Source organism: Crotalus tigris, unplaced genomic scaffold (genome assembly GCF_016545835.1).
Source record: "Crotalus tigris isolate CLP2741 ecotype Arizona unplaced genomic scaffold, ASM1654583v1 scf7180000017622.5263843, whole genome shotgun sequence".
NCBI classification, from domain to species: domain Eukaryota; kingdom Metazoa; phylum Chordata; class Lepidosauria; order Squamata; family Viperidae; genus Crotalus; species Crotalus tigris.
The window spans coordinates 5,026,203-5,053,948 of NW_024096517.1; the positions used below are offsets into that span (position 1 = coordinate 5,026,203).

General features: G+C 43.6%; 1 protein-coding gene across 3 annotated transcripts in view; it reads right to left on the bottom strand.

Annotated features, from left to right (window-relative positions):
* The window catches only part of LOC120302840 (connector enhancer of kinase suppressor of ras 2-like), a 228,902-nt gene extending 206,805 nt beyond the window's left edge, over positions 1-22,097 (bottom strand). For all 3 annotated transcript variants that reach the window (XM_039331852.1, XM_039331843.1, XM_039331835.1), the window contains exon 1: positions 21,966-22,097. In XM_039331852.1, coding sequence (XP_039187786.1) covers positions 21,966-22,032 — 67 coding nt within the window. In that variant the 5' untranslated portion in view covers positions 22,033-22,097. The remainder of the gene's footprint in view (positions 1-21,965) is intronic.
* Positions 22,098-27,746: the final 5,649 nt, after the last annotated feature.

Genomic DNA, 27,746 nt, shown 5'->3' on the forward strand with positions numbered 1-27,746 from the left:
AGGATGCCAAGGTTGAGAAATACTGGAGAAAAGGGTCAGTTAACAGAGATACCAGAGGCGGAAATATGATGGATAAAACAAGGCTAAAGCGTGCAATGAATGTTTGCAAGAAATGGGTATGTCTAATCTAACGAAGAGAAGGAGTAGGGGTGATAGGATAGCAGTCTTTTGGTGCTTGAAGGGCTGTCACAGATGAGAGGAGGTTAACCTATTCTCCAAAGTATCACAGGGCAGGACAAGGAGTAACGGATGAAAGATCGTTAAAAAGAGATCCAGCCTGGAACTAAGGAGAAATTTCCTGTCAATGAGAACAATTAATTAATTAAACAATTAACCAGTCGAACAGCTTGCCTCCAGATGTTGTGGGTGCTCCATCGCTGGAGATTTTTAAGAAGAAACTGGACAATCATTTGTCTGGAATGGTATAGGGTGTTCTGCTTGAGCAGTTGGACTAGGGTAGAAGACCTCAAAGATCTTGTCCAACTCCATAGCCTTGTTATTGTGTGTTTCCATACTTGAAAAGCTTGTATCTCTTCATTTCAAATAAATGGAGAGAGAGAGACAGCTCTTAAAAAAAACCATAAAAAATTTCTTCCAGTGTTAGGAACTGACCCCAACAGGCACACCAAATACCAGCTTTGGCTCATACCATCAGCGATACAAAGGAATGGACATGTTTTATTCTTTATATACTGTCTTTATGTATTGTCTCGATAGCTATGCTTTGTGAAAATTTAACCTCTCTACGTAAGTCTGTCTCAACTTCAGTTTCACATCAGCCTGTTTTTGTGCCTTTGGAGAAAGCCTCCTCCTTTTACAGCAGCCAAGATGAAAGACATTTGTGGGTGTGTGTGTGTGTGAGAAAAGCATGGTTTTATTCTATAACAAGGCATCTTGGACACGGGCAAAAGTCGAATGGATAAAAATGTTTCCGACATCAACAGCCTTTCTGAAAGTGTCTGTGGGATTCAGAAATGGCAGCAGCTCTACTGCAAATGACAATAGGAAGTCTGAAGGGCACAAAGGCTAGGAATGGGTTTAGGGAGAAGTTTCTGCTTTTGAAAGAAAGGAGAGAGATCCCTTTACAGGCCACATAATATAACTGGATTGGTTTGGCTTTCATGTATTAGGAAGAGCCAGGTCAATGGTTTAAGAAATACTAAACAACAAGTATTTAAATATTCCATTTAGATGAAAGGAGAAATCTAACTCAAGTCTACATGCCAAAGCAACTAAAGCTTTATCATCCTTCTCAGAACTTTGCTGATTCTTCCAGTGACACGTGATCTCCAGGACAATCTACACAGAGTCAAGGCTGGTTAGTGGTAAACTCACCATAGACTCCACTACCTGTCAAATTTAAGGAAACTTAAATCATTAGGGGACTGAAAGCTAAAACTTATTCAGAATGGTTGCTGGAATTGGGTATGTCTAGTTTAATTGAAGAGAAGGACGAGGGAGGACATGATAGCAGTGTTCCAATATCTCAGGGGCTGCCACAAAGAAGAGAGAGTCAAGCTATTCTCCAAAGCACCAGAAGGCAGAAGAAGAAGCAACAGATGGAAACTAATCAAGGAGAGAAGCAATCTAGAATTAAGGAGAAACTTCCCGACAAAACAATTAATCGGTGGAACAGCTTGCCTCCAGAAGCTGTTTTAAGTTTTTAAGAAGAAATTGGATAACCACTTGTTTGAAATGGCATAAGGTTTCCTGCCTGAGCTGGGGGTTGGACTAGAAGACCTCCAAGGTCCCTTCCAACTCTATCATTCTGTATTCTGTATCCTTCATACTGGCATGGAAATATTTCAGCACAGAACATTCTGGTTTTTCAAGCTCCCAGACTTTGCTAACGATCTTGTTATGACTGTCCCAGATCCTGGCAAATGCAACTTGGGTAGGCAAGCCCATTATCTGCCTCAATTATTCTAAGATTTAGTGGTGGCTGCAACAGGGATTCCATAAAACACCAGAATTGGGGTCTTGCTGGTTATTGTCTCTCTGAGAGTGGAGGTTCGTTCTCCGAGCTTGTGGGCTGGTTTCCAAACATTTCCTTGCCAGGCTGGGTAACCTCTTCAGCAGAGTTAGGGGGGGTCAGTGTCAGTGTTCTTCTGTTTATAAGGGCTTCAGGTGTGGGTGTGTCAAGTGAGGGTCTTGTGATGGGGAGGTTACATCCAGTCAGGGTCATTGGAAGGTAAACTGCTGGGGGGGCAGAGGAGGCTTGTTTGGGTTAGTTGAGGATCATTGCTGTCTCTGATTGGCTGTGCAATTGATTTGAATTCTGATGGGTTTGGAGTCTGATGGTAGAACAATGTGTCTGTTGATGAAATTGCTTGTGGCGTGCCAGGCTGTCTCTCTTTTACAACATCCTGCTGTCTTTTCTTTCGTTCTGACTAACCACGGTTGCACAACATTCATCTCCAAAAGCCATTTTTTTAAAAAAAAATAAAATTCAGATCTTGCACATTTGGGAGCATTTATATTAGGCAATGGAGCTTTCTTGTCATCACTGACCTCCAGAATTCACAGGACCAAGCCTAAGGAAGGAAGATGTTCGATACTGTCCAGCTCCTGATGCTGATGTCTTCTGGAATCACCCAAGACCCCACAGTTCAACCTTAAGCTACAAGCATCCTCTTCTATTGACTATTTGTATCTTAGGACTGAACTGTGGGGTCTTTGTGCTCTCTGAGCTTGGTGATTTTCCAGCAGACTTTTCTTTACCAAACTGGGTAGCCTCATCAGGGTTAGAAGTGAGTGGAGTTTGTGGAGAGGAGGGGGAGGGGGAGGAGGAGGAGAAGAAGAAGAAGAGGAAGAAGAAGAGGAAGAAGAAGAAGAAGAAGAAGAAGAAGAAGAAGAAGAAGAAGAAGAAGAAGAAGAAGAGGAGGAGGAGGAGGAGGAGGAAGAAGAAGAAGAAGAAGAGGAGGAGGAGGGGGGGGGGGAGGAGGAGGAAGGGAGAGAAGAGAGAAGAAGAAGTAGAGAGGAGGAGAGGAGGACGAGGAGGAGAAGGAGAAGGAGGAGGAGGAGGAGGAGAAGAAGAAGAAGAAGAAGAAGAAGAAGAAGAAGAAGAAGAAGAAGAAGAAGAAGAAGAAGAAGAGGAGGAGGAGGAGGAGGAGGGGGGGGGAGGAGGAGGAAGGGAGAGAAGAGAGAAGAAGAAGTAGAGAGGAGGAGAGGAGGACGAGGAGGAGAAGGAGAAGGAGAAGGAGGAGGAGGAGGAGGAGAAGAAGAAGAAGAAGAAGAAGAGGAGGAGGAGGAGGAGGAGGAGGAGGAGGAGGAGGAGGAGGAGGAGGAGGAGGAGGAGGAGGAGGAGGAGGAGGACAATGACAATTATGGGGTTCTGGGCACTCTTTCAGCTTGGTGGTTTTCTTGCAGACATTTCATTACCAAACTAGGTAACATCATGAGTGCTAGAAACAGTGGGATTTGCTCCTGTTTTTACATAGTATTTTATATTATTATTTAACACTATGCTATTAAATAGTATTATTAAATAATCATCATCTTAAAGTTGCTCAGGTTAGAAAAGACTGGTTTAAAGTTCTGTGCAAACCCAACTATCCCTAGCTGATTCAATAAAAAAGGCCAATCAGCAACATATGAACCCCACTAACGTAAGGAAGCTTTCTACATTCATAAATGTCTCTTTGATGCTGATCCTAACTTTATACCACTGCTGACTTCAATATTTCAGTATTCAGTATTCCTTGATTTTAAGGGACAATGGGACATATAAACTTTCTTTTGTGGGGGGGGGGGGGAAGCATTTTGCTGAGAATCATAAACTTCATTCTGCATTCTTCATGTCTTCTCTGGGTTTGTAGAAAAATATTTTTAGAGGCAGAGTTTTAATTCAAGCAGCCAGCAGCCTGCTTCAAAGATCCCCACATTTGGCATCGCCACCTCCTCCTCCTCCCAAGGCTCAGATGCTCTAAAAAAGGCTGCGGCAGAAATGACAAAACCTAAAAATAGCTCAGGTATCATATCAAGATGCTGGATTCTGCTCCGTCTCCGCCTCTCCTAGTCTTGCCAAAATATCCACCCACCACTTACGTGCACTAGAGTAAGGGACCATGTTGGCTGTGATTTAATTTGCAACTTGGAAAGTAAGAAGCAGAGCAAAAAAAAAAAAAGGGGGGGGGAGCAACAGTACTGATGAAGCAACAATTGTGCCTCATTCAGTAAATCGTGATTAAGCAAATCACGCTTTAGAGCAACGTTGGAAAACCAGCCAGCTCATAGGCCACTTAAAAGTGGCAACCCTTAGTTATTTTCACACAGTATGTCTACGCAGAATAATATTTTAAAGAACTGAGCTAGTTGTAGATTAACATCCTACATTTCCCTTCCTTTTTATTTCGTTTTTATTACATAGATATCATCCATCACAAACATTATGTGATGGAGTGTAGACTGGATTCCCACGTGGGAGGGCGTGCATTCCAAAGGAGCAAGAGGCAACTAGATAGTGTGAGAGAAAGGGGGTGAAGATGGCTCCTCCTTTATACAGTAGCTCCCCGACAATATGCTTTACGGGGATAGTAAGCTCCTACATGTTTGGCAAGATTTTCTTATTAGAGAAGGATAAATTTGCTTGGAAGAATCACAATGAGTCTTTTTCAGGTTTTGGAGCCTGACATCAATCTTGTCAAAGTAAAGCATGCTACCACTTTGATAAAGGATATTCTCTGGATACTTTTGGGGAGGAGTCATCTTGACCCTTTTTTTCTCACACAAGTTGTCTGAACGTTGTTGTCTCTTGCTCCTCCGGAATGGATCCTCTTCCTTCTGGAAATCCAGACATTCCATCCCATAATTATTGTAATGCAGTATATCAATGATAAAAAAATATACATATATGCATATTTCTTTCTGGTATTATCATCTATCAATCTAAATCTATCAATCTATCTCTATCCATCCTTTGTCAATCTATCTATCTATCTATCTATCTATCTATCTATCTATCTATCTATCAATCATGTATCACCTATCAATCTATCAATTAGTGTATCTTTTTGGATAAGGCAAATATTTGTTATTTTGGACTAAAATAACAATGTTTTTCTGGTTTAGATCTCACAATTTTGAAGCCTTGACTTTTGGGGAACAGATACACACACACACACGCACACACACACACACAAGGTATAATGAGAGCGGGAAAGCATTCAAGCAAAGAAATGAAGAGCTAAGAAGCACCTAGGAAATGCCAATAACATTCAGTTCTCTAGTTCTAATCATTCAGATCCAATCACCTCTCACTGTAACTTCCTTCTGTCTTTGGATTAAATCCCGATCAACTTGGAGTCCTCCAGATGTTGATGAGTCACAATTCTCAACAGCTTCCACCTGCCTGGCTAATGGTGAGGGATCTTGGCACTGGTATATAATATCACTTGAAAAGCCAGGGTGTGAAGCCTCAAAGACTGTCTATGCTGTGTCAGCCATTATTGTTTCTTAGCTTGCCTACGATCTTGGGGGGAAGGGAGGGAAGAATGGAATTCAGACTTCTGATATCGAGAAGCCAGTTCATGAGAACCAAGGATTCTCAAGATTTGTTTACTGAGAACTAAAGACATTCTCTCATAATAATTCTCTGACTTATAATTGGATAACGTGACCGGCACCGATAGGGGGAGGGATGTTTCTATAGTTCTGATAGAGCAAATTAGGTGTGAAATAACCAGAGCTGGTTTTCCTTTCATCTGTGCCAAAATGATGTGCTCAATAAAGTTTTGCACTAGAGATGGGATCATCTCAGTTGTTCTTTGGGTTTGTCAGTCAGAACTTTGACACGGGGATTTTCCGTCCCTTCACAACACAATCAGCTGTGCTTCAGAACTCCTTGAATGTGCATTTAAAGAATAATTATCTCAGGAAGACCAAAAATGAGAAACATCACCTAATGGGAAATAGAAAGTTCTATAGGATATCAAGACAACGTCTACTTAATCATTGAATCATCGAATCATAGAGCTGGAAGAGACCTCAGAGGTCTTCCAGTCCAACCACCTGCTCAAGACAGGAGACCTTATACCATCTCAGTCAAATGGTTGTCCAGTCTATTTTTGAAAACCTCCAACAATGGAGCACTCACAATTCCAGGAGTCAAGCTATTTCAGTTCCTGGGGTCATAAATTTCTCCTTCGTTCTAAGTTGGATCTCTCTTTATTGAGCTGGTCACGGAATTATCCCCAGTGAATGATGGAAACCGATATCAGTGGGATATTTCCTTTTAATAGGTTCTTATTCTTCCTTTGAAAACAACCTACTCATCCAAGATTTTCAGAAACAAATAACGGGGGCTGAGCCCCTTTAATTCCTTTGAGCTGATATGCTCTTAGAGAAAGGAGGAGTGTATCGTGAAAGAGCAAAGAAGAAAGAAACGCCCAATTAAAATCTTCAAGGCTTCTTAGCTGGCTTATAAAATCTATCCTGGGTTCTCCCACCCTTTCCTGATTCTGTGCATTGCTCTCTGCAAACCTGGGTGTCTCCCTTTCGTGACACACTGTTCCAAAGAGTCAAAATAGAGAGACTGAAAAGGGGTTTGCCAGAAAACTGAATGTGACCTGAATGTTAATAAGCCGATGAATGTCATCAGCATCTCTGCTGGCTGTCCCTCGCCATCTTCCTAGCAATAACCGATCTTGAAAGTGGGAGATTATATATTACGGAAAGACCTTCTGCTGAGAACATATAATTATTCTGAACAATAGAGCAGCTTAGAGATGATCATTTTTATCAATGGAATTTGCTTGTGTTTTTGTTCCTGGTCCCAACCCAGGTGAGGAGAAGTAAAAGAGAAACGAGAAGACAAACAAACAAACAAACAAAAAAAAACAGGTTGAAAAATCAGGTTACGTCTGTGAAGCGAAGCCTTTGCATTTCAACGTTCATCATTATCGGAAGCTCCAGAACGCTGGCAGGAAAAACACTGTTATCAATCACCCTGACTTGGAAAAAAACCGTCTCTGTGTGAAGCTATTACCAAAAAGGTGCATTTAAGAAGGAGCTGATCTGCTACGCATTCACAACCCCAGCTGTTTAATCACTTCCTTGGCTCCCGAGGACGGCAACTAATTTTGTTGCCATCACAGTTTTATTGAAACTGTGGGGTTGTCACACAAAAGATCATTCATTTGTCAACATGCTCCCAACTGCATGCGATGAGGGTGAGCGGCCCACCGTTTACAAAGAGATTTCATAAAAGGCAGTATAAAAGAAACACAATATCAGTACAACTGTATTTCATTTAAGAAGCTGCTTGTATAAACATGTAATGCTGCCAGCAGTGGAATGTTGCTAAAAGCTAGCAGGGAAATGGAGAAACCAGGTATGTATCTTTGATTGTCAATGGATGGGGGAAATGTGACACCCGCCCCCAAAGCAAATATTTGTTTCCAAAGGTTTTTTTTTTATGACTGCAACAGGGGGATAAACAGGACAAATCTCCTTTTCCTGTCTGCTTGAATTCTGCTCCTAAGCTGATGCTGTTTGCATTACTTGAAAATCCACCCTTAAGATGCCAAGTCTCATTTAACGTAAAGTCTAGAGCAGTGGTTCTCAACCTGTGGGTCGGGACCCCATTTGGGGTCGAACGACCATTTCACGGGGGTCGCCAAACAACGCAGTCCGCCATTTTTTCCCCCCTTTTCCTTAGCTGTGCTACTCCCTTTTATTCTATTGGCTTTTGAAAGCCAATAGAATAGACTCTCTTGAATAGAGTCTAATTCTATTGGCTTTCAAAAGCCAATAGGAATTGTCCAGGCTGTCTCTGCCCTGCTGAGCCCGCCAAAAGTCCCATTCTGCAAACGGTGCTGCACCAGTTGAGTAGTCCTCGACTTACGACTGGTTGGGGGTCGCGGCATTAAAAAGGTTGAGAACCACTGGTCTAGAGCAGTTCCACCATTCCTTTGCCTCCTGGTACAAAATCTATTTTTATAGTTTGGGGATTTGTGTTCTACTGCACGCCGTTCCATGTGCTTCTTTGGCAGGAGAGAATATATGCAAATATATCTTTCTGTTTTAGGAAACTGAGGAATCCTTTCTAGATATTTCTGAATGAAGAGGATTCTTTGGGCTACTCTGCTTCTGACAGCTGCATGGATAAACAGTAATACAATATACAGAACCGGGTTTACAAATCGCTCAAAGGCATAAATGATAGTTTACAAACCAAAGTGACTAGATTCGCACTAGACGTTGTAGAAAAACGAACAACCCACATTGACTTAGCTTGAAGCCAACTCAAAGAATCAGGGGAAACCACACCAAGAACATTGTACCATTCCCATTAGCCTTTCTCAGCCTGAACTGATCTTAAATTAAAATGCCAGCTGGGACTACATCTACAAGAGTTTCCAGCCATAGTTAAGTTATAAAATAAGTCAAAACCAACCATGCGATACCAATAAAATCAATTCTTGTTTCTCTGAACACTCTTCACTTCTCCCCAAGGGGGGAAAACACTGCTTTGCAAGACCATTCTTCAGGACTCTTTAGAGTTGAATTTCATTTCCACTTCTGCCCTATCAGACTAGGAAGCTCAATTTAAGTCCACAAGACAAGCATCTAAATCCTTTAACTTTTTCTCAAGACTAGCTAGGAGTCAAGCCAAGAACTTGATGATCCCAACATTAGCAGTTCCTGTAGTGATCAATTCAAGGGTACAGAGGAAGAAAAATACTGCTCTCTTTGACCCAACTAAACTTTGCTTCCAAAGAATGAAGGATTGCTATCAGAGGAAGAAATAATCATGAAAATATTGGAATGTGCAGAGATGGACAGACTAAATATGAGGCTGAAAGACAAAGAAGATACAGACTATTATAAAATTTGGAATTTATTTTATTCTTGGTTAGAGAAAAGAATGAAGGATTAGGAATTGAACATGTATTAGCTTAGCAAACTCCAGACAACTTGTTGATTGAAAAAATGAACATATGTTGATGAAAAAGAAATTAATAAAAAAGATTGTTAAAAAAAACAAACTTTGCTTCCAAACAGTCTCCCGGTTCCTGATTTTTGAGTCTAGCCATACTGTATGTACCATCTAGTCCAGTGGTTCTTAACCTGGGCGATATTGCCCCCCAGGGGGCGATTTTATTTTTCAGGGGGGCAATGGAACGAAAAGGAGCGACACGGGGGCAAAGGAATGAAAAGGGGGAGATATGGGGGCGATGGAGCGAGATGATTTGGGGACACTTTTGAGACTTTTTCGTACAGTGAATCGCTGTATATCTGTCGTACAAAATCATCAGATCGCTCGCTATTAGTGGATTGAATTGTGTTTTCAAATGTTCCTCCAGCTAGCTTCAGTACAGAACGCCGCACATATGTGCATACGCATCGCTTATCTTCATGCGCGTTGCGCAGCAGCCTCTACCCATACAGTGGCACGCCATTGACCAGAATATGGGAGATATGGGGAAAAGACTGGAAATAAATTATTTGCATCGATATGTCCTGATGACAATTTTAAAGAAAACAAAAAAAAGGGTTTGCATAAATTGAAGAATTATTTCCTATGTTGTGATTGAGAGCTTATGTTGGGGGAGGGGGGCGATGACAACTTCCTCATTGGCTCAAGGGGGCGATTTGTTCAAAAAGGTTAAGAACCACTGATCTAGTCAGACCCAGTTGCTGATTCTTGCACTGGCTAGATCTCAGGACTGTTTTTCTGCTTCTCTGAATCAGGCTGTTTTCAAACAGAGGCTAACCAGAGGCCTCTACATAGCCCACCATCAGAACACGATGGCTTTCTTGTAGCTATTTTATTTCTTGATTTTGAAAGCTCCATGCAACCATTACAGCTAGAAGTAATTAGGAAAATTGTCCTTCATGCAATCCATTTGGCACGATGTGATGCTTACAGCAAACCATAATGTGGCTGTGTTGGGATTTGGCTGAGGTCATTGTGGAACTCAGTCATTTTGATTTGTGGAACCACTTTTATACCTTGGCTTTTTATGGAGAACACACCCATAGTGCCTTCCTCAGAAAACCATGGCTTAATGCAATGTGTAAATCCAAGATAAATCTTGTTTAACTTCCATGTCCTTCCTTCATTAATGCATCTCCAGGGATTTATTTCTTCAGCCCTCCTGTGCAATTTGTTCCAGCATTTTATCCCAAATCAGTCATCTCGTCAAAGTGATGATCTCCTTTGAAAGAAGCTAACTAAAGGCTTACAGTGATTTGCCATGTTCAATTTTACAAATGCACTGGAGGAGAAACAATACTAAAATGGTGAGAGGAAAAATCTCCACCAAGCCCAACATGTTATTAGCTAGTAGTTCTTAGATAGGTTTCTTGCATCTTGCTAAGATGTAACTAGCTTAATTCTTCCCTTCCCCACCATCCAGTCAGAGCTGAAAAAGCTGCTTGGATGAGATGCGAAATGTCTTCAAAGAAAAAACGAGAAAGTCCAGTTGCCTCTTGAAAAAGCACCTTGGGATAGCTTAACCATCATTTGTTGAAATCTGTTGGGTAGCTTTTCAGAAAGCCACACGACCCATTAAAACTTTAGCAATTCTATGCTGAATTACCTGAGAATAAACAGCCTTAATGTTAATGGAGCTTATTTCTGAGCAGGTATGCAACTGTTCATCTGTGTTAAATCTCATTTAAAATACTATAACAACGGATGTATGTTCTGTTACAGGAAGACATTTAGATTATAACATCTTTAGCTAGGACATGGAAGGAAAAAAATCTCTCTATTTTTAGCAATTCAAAAGATTTAAGGAAGCTCACAGAGCAACACGCTTTACAATAAAACTATAGGTCCACAAAGAAATGGGAAAGTCTGATCGGGAGTAACAATTGTCATCTAACACCCTATGAAAGTTTCCTTGTCCTTGATGAATTATTCAGGGTACCATATAGCAATTAAGGCATATACATATTAAGGACAATATGAGCAAACCAATCCAAAGGTCTCTTCAATTGTGATCTTAATTTGGCCCTGCATCAACAATGGATGGGTCTGGACATTCAAAGACTTTTGGATCCTTAGATGCTTCATCTCCCAATTGTCTGCCTTTGGGACAAATTCTCCTGGATGAGACTTCCCTGACCGTAGAGCAGTGGTTCTCAACCTGTGGGTCGGGACCCCATTTGGGGTCAAATGACCATTTCACGGGGGTCGCCAAACAATGCAGTCCGCCATTTTTCCCCCCTTTTCCTTAGCTGTGCTACTCCCTTTTATTCTATTGGCTTTTGAAAGCCAATAGAATAGACTCGCTTGAATAGAGTCTAATTCTATTGGCTTTCAAAAGCCAATAGGAATTGTCCAGGCTGTCTCTGCCCTGCTGAGCCCGCCAAAAGTCCCATTCTGCAAACGGTGCTGCAAGGCGAGCTGTCTGGAAGTTTCCACCCCTCCCTGCTGAGCAACTGTAAGTTGTAACATAAATGTAAGTAAAAGAGGGCCAGGGGAGGGAGGTGGGAGGCCGGCGGGCGCGGGGAGGGTTGCTGGTGCGTGTGGGGCCTGGCGGGTGCCTTACCTCCCTTGGACTGGGCCAGCTGGTGGCCCAGTTGGTGGTCGGCCTGCACCGTCTCTGCCACTTGCCAGCTACGCCTTGGCTGGTGCAAGGGGCGGCACCACGCATGCGTGGCGCTCCCGGGCAGGGAAAGTCCTCGACTTACGACCGGTTGGGTAGTCCTCGACTTACGACCGGTTGGGGTCGTGGCATTAAAAAGGTTGAGAACTACTGCCTTAGAGAATAACAAATTAGGAGGGTCCTGCAGAAACAGACAAGCATCCTATGGCTGTCCAGGGACGAGAAGATATTTTCTTCCTTGTTTTCCCTGACATGTTGTGAGTGTCAGTCTTGATCGCATTGTCATTCTCTCCTCTTTTTTTCTTTTTTTCTAACCCTGTCGAGCACAGATGAAGAATGCTACACCAAATGTTTGTTTGTTTGATCCCCCCCAAATGGTACTTTCAGTCTAATGAAAAGGGAAGCAAAAAAATATAAAAAAACCCTAGAGGTGATCTCATAGAAAGTTTCCAAAAGCTGGTAAGACTTCCTACAGCCGACCTCAACAAAGCATAGTTGTAAAGCGGTGATCGTTTCCTGATCTGATCTAATCTTGCCATGGTAGCACAGTGGTTAGAATGTAGTATTACAGGTTGACTCTGCTCACTGCCAGGAGTTTGATCCTGATGGGGCTTAAGGTTGACTCAGCCTTCCATCCTTTGGAGGTGGGTAAAATGAGGACCCAGATTGTTGGGGACAATAGGCTGACTCTGTAAACCATTTAGAGATGGCTGTAAAGCATGATGAAGCGGCATATAGATCTAAATGCTATTGCTATGTAAGAGCCATAGTGGCACCCTGGTTAGAATGCAGCATTTCAGGCTAACTCTGCCCATAGCCTGGAGTTCAATCCTGACCGGCTGAAGGTTGACTCAGCCTTCCATCCTTCCAAGCTCAGTAAAATGAGGATCCAAATTGTTGGGGGCAAAGAGGCTGACTCTGTAAACTACTTAGAGAGGGCTGGAAAGGAATGTGAAGCGGTATATAAGTCTAAGTGCTATTGCTTGGGAAGGAAGGAAGGAAGGAAGGAAGGAAGGAAGGAAGGAAGGAAGGAAGGAAGGAAGGAAGGAAGGAAGGAAGGAAGGAAGGAAAATAAGGAAGAAACCCTTGGTGGCTCAGTGGTTAGAATGCAATATTGCAGGCTGACTCTGCCCACTGCCAGGAGTTCGATTCTGACTGGCTCAAGGTTGACTCAGCCTTCCATCCTTCCGAGCTCAGTAAAATGAGGATCCAGATTTTTGGAGGCAAAGAGGCTGACTCTGCAAACCGCTTAGAGAGGGCTGTAAAGCACTATGAAGCGGTATATAAGTCTTTTGCTATTGCTGTTGCCGGGGCTAGTTAGAAGGTTTATAGGAATGCTGCTTAAACAAAGCTAGAAAGTGCTTGAAGGAATTGAAATGCTGCTGATGTTAAAGGCGAAAAAGGTGAGGTTTTTTTTTTTTTCAAACTTCATCTTTATGATCCCTCTCCTTTCTTCCCCCATTAGGCTCCCCTTCATCCTTACCTATGAATATTTCATGAAACCTTGTTTCTCATGCATATATACAAAAGATCCACTCAGTAATACAAAGTATTTCTGGAAATCTCTTTTTAAAAATCAGTTTGGCAGGGCCCCTTGCAGCCTTTGCAGGTTATCTGCAAGGTGGAAAATGGACAGAGTATTCCTGAGACTGTTTTTTTTTTTTTCCTTTCGTTGGGGGATGGAAGGGTTTAAAAGAAGAAATTAGAAGAAAAATGCCACGAGTCACAGTGGCTACTCCGGGATTCTCAGGATTGATGTCCAACTCTCCTTGTTGCAACTTGGACTTGACAATAATTAATCCCCAAAGCAAGTGTCTTGGCACTATGATTAGTAAAAATGGTTAGCAAAAAGATGAAAGTTTTCAACGGAAGAATCCCGGCGAGCACTCTCTACATTCAAAGGAGAAATCTATATATAGGCAAATTAAGATGGCCAGATCCTGGCTCATTTTTCTTAGGAGGAATGAAGAAGGGAAGATGGTTTCTCTTTTTGGGAAAAGGGAGGGCAGTTTGCAGCTGGTGATTCTTTTGGAAATGGCTACCAGGCTTCTTATCGATATGAGAATGATCTCTTACTGTAAGACTGCCGATGGAAAAGGAGAAGAGGACGATTGAGGGGAAAACATGGACTCTACAGCTCTGACAGCAAACACAATGGAGTCCTCGATGCTGTCTGAGCTGGGTTGTTTTCTTGCAGATGTTTCATTAGCCAACTTCATTAAAGAAGGTAATGCAATGTATTCAAAGTATTTGAAACTCAAATGCTTTGGCCACCTAATGAGAAGGAAGGACTCACTGGAGAACTGCTGGTAAAGATTGAAGGCAATAAAAGAAGGGGACGACAGAGAATGAGGTGGCTGGATGGAGTCCCTGAAGCAGTAGGCGTGAGCTGAAATGGACTCCAGAAGATGGTGAAGGACAGGAAGGCCTGGAGGAGATCAACCCTAACTGCTCTTTAGAAGGCCAGATCCTGAAGTTGAAACTCAAGTACTTTGGCCCCCTAATGAGAAGGAAGGACTCACTGGAGAAGAGCCTAATGCTGGGAAAGATGGAGGGCAATAGAAGAAGGGGACGACAGAGAAGGAGGTGGCTGGAGGGAGTCCCTGAAGCAGTAGGTGTGAACTTAAATGGACTCCAGAAGATGGTAGAAGACAGGAAGGCCTGGAGGAACGTTGTCCATGGGGTCGCGATGGGTCGGACACGACTTCGCAACTAACAACAACAACAATAACAATGAAATGTCTGCAAGAAAGCAACTAATCTCAGAGACCACTAAGGACCCCACAGTCCTCCTCCTCCCCTTCTCTTCTTCCACTCCACAAACCCGACTCCCTTCTAGCATTGATGATGTTCCCTAGTTGGATCATGAAATGTCTGCAAGACAACAACCAAGCTCAGAAACCACCAAGGACTCTACAATTCTCGTCCTCCTCTTCTTCCTTCCTCCATTCCACAACCCCCGTCTTCTAGAACTGATTATATTCCCTAGCTGGGTAATGAAATATCTGCAAGTAAACAACCAAGCCTGGAGAGCACCAAGGACCCGTCATGTCAACCCTGAGCTACAAGTATTCTCTTCTCTTGGTAGCAAACATGATGGAACTGCTATTGCTTACACAGATATATAAAACCAATGTCTCGTTAAGGAGCGCTGCATGTAGCTCCCAACTTATTCTTGGTGGCATTCATTCTCTGGGATTTTAGGCATGGTTCTTCCTTGAACCAAGGATTTTGTGCATGAAAAGCATAGGCTCCACCTCTGAGTTATCGCTTTTCTTTTTCTCATGGGATTGTTTGAAAGGCAGCCATTCTCATGAAAAGGCCTGCCTGCCTGCCTCCTGAAATGGCAAATCAGCTGATACTACAAAGCCAATGGAGCTGAGTGAAATAAACAGCCCCTTCTTGCTGCTTTCTTCCCTACCAATTCTCATGCATTTTGATAAAAGTTGCTTTTAAGATTCCTCGCAAATGGGAAGGAGGTGACATCGTTGCATTCCCCCCCCCCCCAGTTAGGAGACTGTGCTGTGAAAGATAAGACACTCAGGCATACCAATCAAAACACTAGCAGCCTGCAGTCTTCCTAGTTCCTCACATTCCAACTGAACCACAAGGCGTAGAATCATTACACTGGGAGGGATCTTAAGAGGTCATCTGTTCCAACCACCTGCTCAGATTCACTGCAGAAATGTGTCTCAACCTTAGCAACTTTAAGGTATGTGGACTTCAACTCCCAGCACGGTTGCCTGGGAGTTAAAGCCCACGTATCTTAAAGTCACCAAGGTTGACGTCCACGTAGCTTAAAGTCACCAAAGGCAATGCCAGTCAATGATGCATCCGGCCTCTATTAAAAAACCTTTATCAACTTCATGAGATGGTCTGTTTCTCTGGTCAACAGCCAGTGCTGTGAGGAAGCTCCTCCTGACATCCTGAGCGACAGGTTGTCCTCGACGTACGAGCACAGTTGAGCCCAAAATTTTCGTTGCTAAGTGAGACATTGGTGAAGGGAGTTTTGCCCCATTGTACGACTTTTCTTGCCAGAGTTGTTAAGTGAATCACTAGTAACATGGTTGTTCAGTGACTCTGGCTTCCCCATTGACTTTGCTTGTCAGAAGGTTACAAAAAGTGATCACGTGACCCTGGGACACGGCAACCGTCATAAATGTGAGCCAGTGGTCAAGGGTCTTGAGTTTTGTTCAGTTGCTGCAATGGTCACAAGTGTGAAAAATGGTCCTAAGTCACTTTTTTCATTCCCGTTGTCACTTTGAACGGTCACTAAATGAACTGTCATCGTAGGTCGAGGACCTGTAATTCCCTTTCCTGGATTTTTATTTTTTAATATTGGAACATGCAACCAGCCAAGGAAACTTGGTGGTAAAGAACAAAAAAAGAAGGCATTTTTTGAGAAACTGCAAGGCATGTTTTGGCACAGCGTTAACTACGAATAAGTTCATTCCTGTGGAGTCTTTAACAAGGAATGCTAAGAAGGCCGTACCTGGGGCGAACATCTCCAAGCACATGTTCCCAATGTGATGGATTGCAACAGTGAGCTGGTTGGCAAAAGCTGATGGTGCCCAATTTGCATTCTAAATACTCGGTTTAAAAAAATAATAATTCCCCCAGTGCCTGGATAAGATCATCATTTTCTATTTTTCTAAAATAAATGACACATTAGGACAGGAGGAGCATAGAATATTAATCAGCTCTGATGTTCAGTAGGACTACAGATGCTTCTGAGTCAACTCCAAAACGGGGGGCTCTGGAGCGTTCCCAAGTGCAAACGCAGCACCTGCTCTGCCACACTTGGAAAGCGGTCATATCGTTGCCCAGGATTTACAAGCCAGCTCTAGAGAGCCACTGCACGAGCCTGGGAAACGATCTGGCTGCTTTCAAGGGTTCCGACAGTTACATCAGCTGTGTCAGGCGCACCGAGGCCCCTCTTTCCAATCGAATCTGAAGCCCTGCGCCACCAGTTCAGTTGGAAAGCTGCAATTTTGATGAAATGGAGAGCGCTCATCGAGAAAGATCAAAATCAAGGATTGGGGAAGCCACCCATACAGATGCTGATGAGTTGAAATTCCAACAGGCATGGCCTGTGGTGGGAATGTAATCTGGATTCCCAGGAGGGAGAGGCTGCATTCTGTAGGAGGCTGTGAAGGATGAAAAGTTTGGAAGGAAGGAAGGGAGGGAGGGAGGGAGGGAGGGAGGGAGGAAGGAAGGAAAGAAGGGAGGGAGAGAGGAAGGAAGAAAGAAAGGAAGGAAGGAAGGAGGGAGGGAGGGAGGGAGGGAAGATAAAATTTCCCCTAGCAATACTCAGAGTAGGAAGGGAGGGAGGGAGGGAGGAAGGAAGGAAGGAAGGAAGGAAGGAAGGAAGGGAGGGAGGGAGGGAGGGAGGAAGGAAGGAAGGAAGGAAGGAAGGAAAGAAGGAAAGAAGGAAAGAAGGAAAGAAGGAAGGGAGGGAGAAGAAAATGGCCCCTCCCTAGTGATATTCAGAGTATATTGGTAGATTTGCAAATAGTTGCCTTAGTTTGGTGAGACTTCTCTAGAGAGGTCTCTAAATTTGACATCTCCAAACTGGCAGCTGTGCCCTTCAGCTCCCTCTCCCAGCCATTTGGCGGTTGACATCCCCAGTCTTAAAGCTGCCAAGTTTGGAGAGCCTTACTCTAGAGGTGAGGTGCAATACATGAAACTACAGGTAGCCCTCAACTTAAAACAGTTCATTTAGCGACCATTCGAAGCTACAACGGCATTGAATCAAAGCGACGTAGGACCGTTTTTCACACTTACGACTGCTGCAGCCTCCCCACGGCCCCGTGATCAAAATTCACAGTTGCCAACGGACTCATATTTATGACGGTTGCAGCATCCCGGGGTCATGTGATCCCTTTTTGTAACTTCTGACAAGCAAACGCAAGCTCTACCGCCTCCCCTTACCTCAATGTTTCTCAACCTTGACAATTTTAAGGCATGTGGACTTCAACTCCCAGAATTCCATAGCCAGCATTGCTGGCTGTGGAATTCTGGGAGTTGAAGTCCACATGCCTTAAAATTGTCAAGGTTGAGAAACACTGCCTTACCTCGTACCACAAAATAAAGAGGAATTCATCCCGACTCTATGCCTTAAACAAGACTCTAACAGCATCGCCGTACTAGCTGAAATCAAGCCACGTCGATCAAGGCAACCAATCTGTTTTGTGATGATCAGGGATAGCCTGGAGGGTGATTTTGATCCCTAACACCAAAAACGGTCATCAGCCACGGCTTTCCCTTGATTTGGACAAGTGGACAAGCGTTGCAATTCAGCGGTCGCATCGCCTTTTAGCCCACGGTCTTCCTTCCTTGTAGCAATCTGGCGAAAGTCTGAATCCTGTTCCAGTGGGGGAAAAAAATGCGAATGGGAAAACCCCATTATTTCCTTGTCAAAATAGCACAAAAACGGTTTTTCAAAGGAAGCCAGCCTGCTGGACTCTTTTCAAAAGCCCACTGCTGAAGGCGCTCCTTTTTTTTTTTTTTTTGCTGCACACACGCTCCCTTTTCAATTATGCAACAGTTTTGAAAAATTGACTCACAACGCCTCAAGGAATCTCCCTTCTTTCCCGTGACATAAGAAACGCAGGAGACACAAAGAGGCCCAAGCGTGACGCCATGTTTTGTGGAGAACCTTGGAGCTAAGCTACACACAAGTTGGGCAGGCCAGGATAAAGAAACCGGGTGGCTGTTAATTTTCTATGAAGAGAGAAAGGCTGATGAGTTACATCCCAGGGTTCCCCTTCCCTGCCATCGTCTTGCTGGAATTATAATCAAAAAGCACTTTGGGGTGCCACGGAGGAACCCTGGAACAAGGGGGTGGAGGGGCTTTCATTTCCACCAACTTGCAGCCCTCTCCTAAACCTTGGCTTTTGTTCCTGAACTTCATCCAGATGTTTCAGCCAAACTGTAATTTGCAAAATGCCAGAAGAGGTGCGTGTGGGAGGGGGGGCAGGATTATATACATAGAGCAGTGGTTCTCAACCTGTGGGTCAGGACCCCATTTGGGGTCGAACGACCATTTCACGGGGGTCGCCAAACAAAAGGTTGAGAACCACTGACATAGAGAATCATCATATTAACTCTAAAGTAAATATAGGTAGTCCTTGATTTATTATCCCAATTGAGCCCAAATTTCTGTTGCTTAGCGCAGTGGTTCTCAACCTTTTTAATGCCGCGACCCCCAACCGGTCATAAGTCGAGGACTACTCAACTGGTCGTAAGTCGAGGACTACTCAACTGGTGCAGCACCGTTTGCAGAATGGGACTTTTGGCAGGCTCAGCAGGGCAGAGACAGCCTGGACAATTCCTATTGGCTTTTGAAAGCCAATAGAATTACACTCTATTCAAGAGAGTCTATTTTATTGGCTTTCAAAAGCCAATAGAATAAAAGGGAGTAGCACAGCTAAGGAAAAGGGGGAAAAATGGCAGACTGCGTTGTTTGGCGACCCCCGTGAAATGGTCGTTCGACCCCAAATGGGGTCCCGACCCACAGGTTGAGAACCACTGGCTTAGCGAGACAGTGAAGTGAGCCTTGCCCCACTTTCTGGCCCCATTGGTTGAGCGAATCACTGCGGTTGTTAAATTAGTCACACGGTTGTTAAGTGAAACTGGCTTCCCCATTGATTTTGCTGGTCAGAAAGTCCCAAAAGGGGATCACGTGATCCTGGGATCCTGCAACCGTCATAAATAGGAGTCGGTTGCTGACCGTCTGAATTAGGGTCACGTGACCGTGGGGGTACTGAGATGGTTGTAAGTATAAAGAAATGGTCATTCAGTGCCTTTGTAACTTCAAACAGTCACTGAATGAACGGTTATAAGTCAAGCACTATCTCTACGAACTCTTGTTGAATCCCTACATGCTTCTTTCACCTGGCCCCACAAACCTTAGATGGAAGTCCAAGATCTCCCATTCAACAATCTGTGATCCTTGCTTTAAAGGAGATTTCCCCTATTTAGTTTATAATGTATAGGAATTAGTAGAGTCTGCATTCAGAACCTGAATTTAAACCAACTTAACCTGATACGCTGGCAAATATTTAGGATGCAGAAATAAAAGTTTTATGTCTAACCACGCTCAGCCCCCACGAACCAGTGAGGGACAAAATAATTGAACTGTACATTTTATTTCAGTAGCAATTTTTCTGATGCCCAAGAGTGATTGAGGAAAACAGAGGTGCAAACTTTTTGTCATGATTCAGACATAAATAATATTTCTTAGTAAACATTCAAGTGCCCAGGGGGTGGGACATTCTGATTCCATCCTCTATGCAATGAAAAGACCATATTTTGATTTTCCCCAAAGTTAGCTTGGGAGATATGATCAAGATTTTCTCAAATGAGAACTACTGTCCAGTGGAATTCCGTATGTATTTACTCAGAAATAGCATTTATCTCTTGATCTGTTCAACTTCATTCCCAAGTAAATATACAGAGGTGGCCTGAAATTGTACTTCCAGTATTATCTTTGTGTCTTGTTCTCTCATGCAGCAAATAATTGTCAGATGTTTTCTGGCTGACCTAGTTTGCGATAATGATCACCCTATCCTACCCCACACCACCCACCAAATTAAAGTTTGAAACAAACTTCATGAAGGATTTTTTACATATATATGGAATCCAAAGGGATCGTGTAACTATTGAAACTATGTGCTTGGGATGTATGCTGGAGATAACCACCACAGTATTTAGCTGAGAAAATACACTTATAGAAATTCTGTATGAACCAGGGAGCAGAAGGTAGAAAAAGGTGCATTTCTGAACAGTCACGGAACTACGTCTTCCTTTATGCCGACGACATGTTATAAAAGCTATATGGAGACTGAAATCCAAATATCACAAATTGTGCAATCACTGAATCTTTTGGACATCAGTATCCTAAAAGCACAACACAGTAGATGGCAACACTTAGTTAACCTGGCCAATCTCCCAAAAGCTAAACAGGGTTGTATCTGATTAGTACCTGGGGAGAAGACCACCAGACAACCCAAAAGCTGGGAAGGAAAAAAAAAATAATCCCCAAAAGCAAATCACTTCCCTATTGCTCTCCTCAAATTAATGCCACCATTGCCATGAAGTCACCAGGACTTGATCTTGGTTCCAAGGAGACTTTTCAGCTTTCTCTTAATAGAAGACGACTGCACCGTCTCCCCTTCTTGGGAATGCAAACAGAAAACCAGCCTCCAGCTTTATATTTAATAAAATGACACTTTAAAAAATGGAAGGCCTTTTAGCATAATAGCATAGGGGATGAAAGTATATGCCACATGGACTAATAAGCATGGCACACCCCAAACTCATGCAGTGCGATTTCACACAATCTAGACGTATAATTTACTATGGCGAGCACACTAAAGGAAAAAGTCAGGTGGAGGGGAAAAAAATTCAGGGAGTTGCGTGTTTAGAATGGACACGTTTTAATTGTCCAAGAGCCTTCCTTTCTCCCATCTCTTTGCTAGGATGTGGAGAGAGATGCCAACTACGTGATCAGCGACAAGCAACTCCCGTGCCTCTTGAATCAAAATGACACCTGTCGGGAGAGCAGCTAGAGAAGGGGGGAGGAGGGAAACCACACTGACTCACGCTGTCTGTCTGGGACCAATGGGGGGGGGGGATGTGGGGAGACTCCATCAACCCTACTGACAACTTGCCTGGGGCTGCACCCTCTCCTGTCTCCCTCAAGCTCTTCTTCATATATGGTCACGGCTGAACTGTCCATGGTGCTGATTGCTCGTCACCTAGGTGGTTTGTCTCCAAGAGCGAAGCTACAGGGTGGCTGGGCAGAAAAGCCAGGCTGCCAGCAACGTGCCAGGGTTTTAGGTGCCCATCCTTCCATCACGTTAAAAAAAAAAAAAAATCCTCCCAAACTATATACAGCAGCTGCAGCCTTATAGGGCTAGCTGCATTGTGTCACCTGTTTGTGATATAGCAAAAGGCTCATCAGGACACTGAAAACCAAAAGACACCTCCGAACAGGGAGAAGACCACCTGCTCAGGGGCTCCTTACACCAAGCAAAGGGGCTAAAAGGGAAGAGGGCGTTGCATTCTGAAAGCACCCCCAGTATCTCCAACAGTTCCGGGCTCACGCTTTCCATTAGTTCCCAGTCAAGAGGCACTTACAGTCCTGAAGAGCCTTTCCATTTAGCTGGGTCTCCCAGCCAGCTCACTTGTGTGAGACACCACATGAGCCCATCTCCCTCCCTCCCTTCTTCCCCGCTTCTTCTCCCAAAAGCAGAGAAACTCTGCATGCAATCGACACACACCCCAAAGGAGCCAGAGATGGGGTGGGGGGTGGGGTAGAACAATGCCTCCTGGTTCAACTGCTCAGGCTAGCCAGGGAGAGGGAAACGGCAAGCAGGATTGCACGAGAGAAAAGAGCCTTACCTTTCATCCAGTCCACTACTTGCTTCGGCGTCCACTTGCTAATAGGTTCCATAACAAGGGCCATCATCAGGCGGTGTCATTCACACCAGGAGGAGGAGGGGGAAACTGACGGCGTGGAGGAGAGAAGAGAAGTGGGGAGCAAGAAAGAAAAAAAGAGGGAGAGAAATGGTGGGTGGGTGGGTGGGTGACTGAATGAGTGGGTGGGTGGGTGGGAGGTAAAGGAAATGCCCCAATGTCTCAGAGCATGGCTGGAGAAGACAGGGCGAGGATCTGACAATGCAGTCCGAGGATGAGTTGATGCTTTGTCCCTCCAGGTTCTTCCTGCACTGATTCAGTAATGTATAAAATTATTCTGCCTGATCAGTTCTAGCACCTCCCCTGCCGCACACAGCCAGCAACCCTCTGGAGCTCAGTGAATCAGGAAATGGTGCAGTATGCCTCTACTTACTTACGTCCCCCCCCCCTCCACCAAAAAAAAAAAAAAGGCAGTCCCTCTACACCCAATGATCTACTTATTAAGGCTGGCACAAATATGAAATTACAGAGCACCCTCCTGCCAACGAGACTGTCTTCCCCCTTCTGTGTCAAGCTTGAAGATCTGGGTTCTTTTCTTTATATATATATAAAAAACAACCCACAAATATTATCGTTGTTATTATTATTTGCTTAGATCGTGGATTGAGACGGAAGGTAGGAGGGAGGTGGAAGACGGGGGGGGGGGAGAGAGAGGGAATATAAATAGAATGAAATTGCTAATTGGAACTTGATAGCAGATTGTCTCTCAGTTCAGCAGCAAAAAAAATAAAAAATAAATGCAGAATGTCACGGATGGTTTCAAAGAAAGCATGCTAGCGTTTGCAGCTGGTAAGAGAAAGAGAGAGATGCATGCGGAGCTTTTTCCTATTCCCAACCATGCAGCATATCCCTGGAATCTCTAATTGTGGAAGTCAGAGTGCCACATGTACTGTAGAAGGCAAAGGCTCTGTCCTTTCCCCAGGATCGGACCCCATTGTCTTCCTTTGGAGGGCTCATCAGATGAAAGACGTCAGCCCACCCTCCCTTCACCTCGCTTTTCCTATCATTGGCTATGAACTGCCATGGCATCAACCCGGAGGTGCCCTGTGATTCCAGCACCAAGCAGCTTGTTTCATTCCTTTTGGAACTCATGGGGTTCATACTGTCAAATGGGGCCGAAGCGAAACTTTGAGAAGGGGGGGAGAGAGAGAGAGAGAGAGAGAGAGGGAGAGGGAGAGAGAGAGAGACAGAGAGAGAGAGAGAGGGAGGGAGGGAGGGAGGGAGGGAGGGAGGGAGGGAGGGAGAGAGAGAGAGAGAGAGACAGAGAGAGAGAGAGAGAGAGAGAGAGAGAGAGAATGCTAAGTGGAGAATGCTAAGTTGGAGGACCCAGGTCGTTGCTTCAGTAGATGTGTTTCTGCTGCCCTATGGGAATTCTCAGTATTTCACTGAACAGATGTTTTCCTTCATGAGCTTAAACAAGTGCGTGGCCTGGGATGATCTGCTTTTCATTGTCCAAGCTCTTGCGGTCACAAGATAACTGTCTCCTGCCAGGAACCAGACCATCCCTTCTACATATGGAATAGCTATTTCTGGCAGACAATTTTTGCCTTCCCTGTCTTTTCCCCTGAGGGCAGCTCAGGGACATCTGTATTTCTTAGGTGGCCAATGCATGGGCCAAGCTCAGGGGCGACTCTCCTTCAGGGGGGCTGCTGGAGAGGAGGGGATCGCGGGGGGAGGCAAGGTTGGGGCAACGGCATGTGTGCCCACAGAGAGGGCTCCGAGTGCCGCCTCTGGCACCCATGCCATCAGTTCGCCACCACTGGTCTATACTATCCCCCAGCCTTCTTGATTGTTGGCCAAATTGGCTGAGGCTGATGAAGTTAAAAACCCAAGACATCTAGAAGGTGCCAAATTGGTGGAAGCTGAAACTTAACCACCAATGGAAGTGAATTCTGTAGGTTTAGCCCAAGCAAATATTTAGGAAGGCTTTGGGACAGAAGCTGGAAAAAACTCAAATGAAGTTAACTCTGATAGTTTTCACACATTTTAGAGAGGCAAAAATTGCAGAATAAGAGTGACAGTAGCCCCACTCAATTCCATAGTTTGGATGCAAGCATGCCAGACCATGCCAAAAGGGAAAGAACAGGGTTGCAATGGGTGGCAGTTTAGCAGGAACTTTCAAAACCATTGCCATCCCATTAATAAGGAATCACTGATCCATATAAATAGATCCAGAGCAAAGTCGGTACTGGATTTAACAATCTGCTTTACAGGTTGTTGCTATGGACTTAAAATGAGTGCACTATATTTGCCATCTTAAGCGCTTGAAGAAAAGTCGGGCCATCAATAAATGAGTAAGTCAAGAGTAGGTTCATGCAGAATGATCACACTCAATACTGCTTCTTCCTAAATATAGTTCCCATTAACAGGATCGATACAGTGGCATAAAGTGGGTTATATCTTAGTGACTGAGTTTATTTGCATGTAGACAATTCCAAGATTCAACCCCCACCATTTCCCAGTGGAAACCTTCTGAGATACTGATAAACCACTGCTAGTCAGGATAGAGACAAAGTAAGTTAGAATGAGGTTTGTTTCGCTTACACTGTGCAAATGCAGATCTTGATTGCTCAGCTTTCATTTATGACTTAGCCTGACGTGGGATCCCAGACATACCGAAGAAATGTTTTATGTTTTCATCCCTCTCCATTAGTGGATGCGATGTGCATTAATGAAAAACATGAAAGAGATGAGTTAATATGGGATGCATTATTCTAATGGCGTAGTGCTCTTGATACAGAGCAGAAATGCCTTCCCGTAAAAGGATTGTGCTAACCACATAAGTCTCTCTATTTGTCAAGATTGCAAATCCTGTTTGGGTTATACTACAAAGGTGTTCTTAGTAGCCTAAATGAAAGCAGCTATGTGTTTAGACTATATTAACATTTGACTCTAGAGAAAACATAAAACAATCTTTCCCAGGAACTATTGTTCGGTTTCATGTTTTAGGATGTCCAATCCCTAGTTGGACTCAAGGGATTTATTTTGTTGGCAAATGTTTCCTTTTATAAAAGGAAAACATTGCCGAGATGTTATTGCTAGCTTGCCCTGAGATAGACAGACAGACAGCATGTTTCCAAAGCAAAAGTCAAAAAAAAAAAATCAATCTGTTTATCACAACTTAAATGAGTTAGTTTGTGAATCACGGGAGAAAAGACCTAACTGGGGAATTTGGAAAATGTCCTGGGTGAGCTTCCCTCCATATTTAATTTATCCAATTTGAATAGTCGCCCCTCTCAAACAAGGGACGAACCATCATAAAAGAGTCGCTTCTGTTTTTTGCATTTACAGTTCCAGTAGACCTTTCTCTACCAAGATTTAACTCAAGATTTAAATCATGATATTTTTTTCAAGCCTTCGCGGGCCCCCTTTGATGCATCACAGCCCCCTCCCAGGGGCCACAGACCACAGATTGAGAACCATTGCAATAAGGTATTTATTCTGGTTAAACCATTTGTGATGAGGAGAGCAGAGCCTGTTGAGTTTTACCCGGCCTGCTTAATTTGGAAGCAGATATAAATCTATCTACAAGACACCCCCACACTTGAGAAATTGCCTTGTCAAGCCTTGGAGAAAATAAATATTTATGCTAAATGAAACAAAAATATGAAAACAAACACTATTAAAGGGTCAACCCAAGCTACCAAACTGAGAGGCTGCGCAATTTTGAAAATGGTGTGTGGGAGGGAAGGCCTTGAAAGGACGCAGAAGAAGGTAATTCCCAACATATTCAACACAACACTCAACTTGAATCTCGCCAAATACAAATCGACAACCCATGGCTTCAGATCCAGTTTAGATTCCAATGTTGTTTCATCAAGTATCCAACTCAAATTAGGTTTCATCTAAGGAGAACCTAATAATATGAAGATGTCTGATGTCTCAAAAGCAGAGTATGTGAACAAATCCAAGGATAAACACAATATCCATTCTCTCTAATAGTTTATGGGAAACATCACAGGCCTCCAGATGTCCTTTATCTAGGTTATATTTTGGCCAGTGTCAAATTGAAATAAGACCGCCTTCCTCCTTTTCTAGTCTTCTCAGTGCAAAGATTTATTGATCTTCTACCAAGTCTCCTTCAGACCAAACAGTAGACTTACATTTGATTTCCAGCTCTTTCTACTCTGGAGACTTGCTGCCTAACTATAGCAAAATATAAATCAAGCACATCCTGGAGGAACTTTAAGTACAAAGGTTGATACACATGCGCGCGCACACACACGAGAGAGAGAGAGAGAGAGAGAGAGAGAGAGAGAGAGAGAGAGATGCACACAAATGCTGTAGTCTTTCTAAATCAGTGGTTCTCAACCTTTTTAATGCCATGACCCCCAACCGGTCGTAAGTCGAGGACTACTCAACTGGTGCAGCACCGTTTGCAGAATGGGACTTTTGGCAGGCTCAGCAGGGCAGAGACAGCCTGGACAATTCCTATTGGCTTTTGAAAGCCAATAGAATTAGACTCTATTCAAGAGAGTCTATTCTATTGGCTTTCAAAAGCCAATAGAATAAAAGGGAGTAGCACAGCTAAGGAAAAGGGGGAAAAAAATGGTGGACTGAGTTGTTTGGCGACCCCCGTGAAATGGTCGTTTGACTCCAAATGGGGTCCCAACCCACAGGTTGAGAACCACTGTTCTAAATACAAACACACAGAGAGTCTATGAAAACTCAGGTCTCGTAGACAATGTATTATTACATGACATTAAATGTTAAAATTGGTTAAAATTTTCTTTCTAAAAGCAAATATTTCAAACAAATTCCAAGAAAGACGTTCCCTTCTTCCACAAAACTTCAAACCATTCCAAACATGGTGACACGATAGCAGTGTTCCTATATCTGAGGGGCTGCCACAAAGAAGAGGGGGGGGGGTCAACCTATTTTCCAGAGCACAAGAAGGCAGGACGAAAAGCAATGGATGGAAACGAATCAAGGAGAGAAGCAACCTAGAACTAAGGAGAAATCTCCTATTTTCTTCTATTCTTTGATTCCTAGTGATCCATAATCCAATTTTGTTTCGCCGCCAAATTGAAGTATAACCTTTTTTTTTTTTTGCAGCAAATGCTTCTGTTGCTTTCTAACTAAGCACCCAAACCACTATTCCGAGTTTGACCAGCAATTAGTTAGCTCCAACTACATCTCTGCAGAATGGGAGTCCATTCTAGTTTCCTCCTATACTTACAGTAATTTCCAAAGAACCTTTCAGACCTGATTAAATTGCACAATCAAGATGTAAGCGTCTCATCAGGAACCGGAGAAGCTTCTTAGATGAAAAGCGAAACGTCTTCAAAGAAAAACAAAGTCCAATTGCCTTTTTTAAAAAAGCATCTTTGGGACAACCATGACTTGGATGACTGAGAATCCCCATAGACACCCCGTTGGGGAGCTCTAAAAATGCTTGTGAGACCCTAGCTGTGACATAGACACTCCAGTGTGCTAGTAAGTTGCTTATGATTACCAGATCTTAGGAAATGCATCTAGTGTATACATTGCCTTGGACAAATAGCTTGAACGAATAGCTCAACTATCTTTAGTCTGATGGAAGTCAGACTTTAATAACAGATATGCAGAAAGCTTCTCCACTAACAGCACCAGCATCCCCATGTTCAGGGTCTGGATGTTCCTTGTGCATGCTAATTTTCATACGTGACAATTATCCTGACACACTTCCAGCTGTTATGACTGTCAGAACAAGAATGTGCTCAAGTA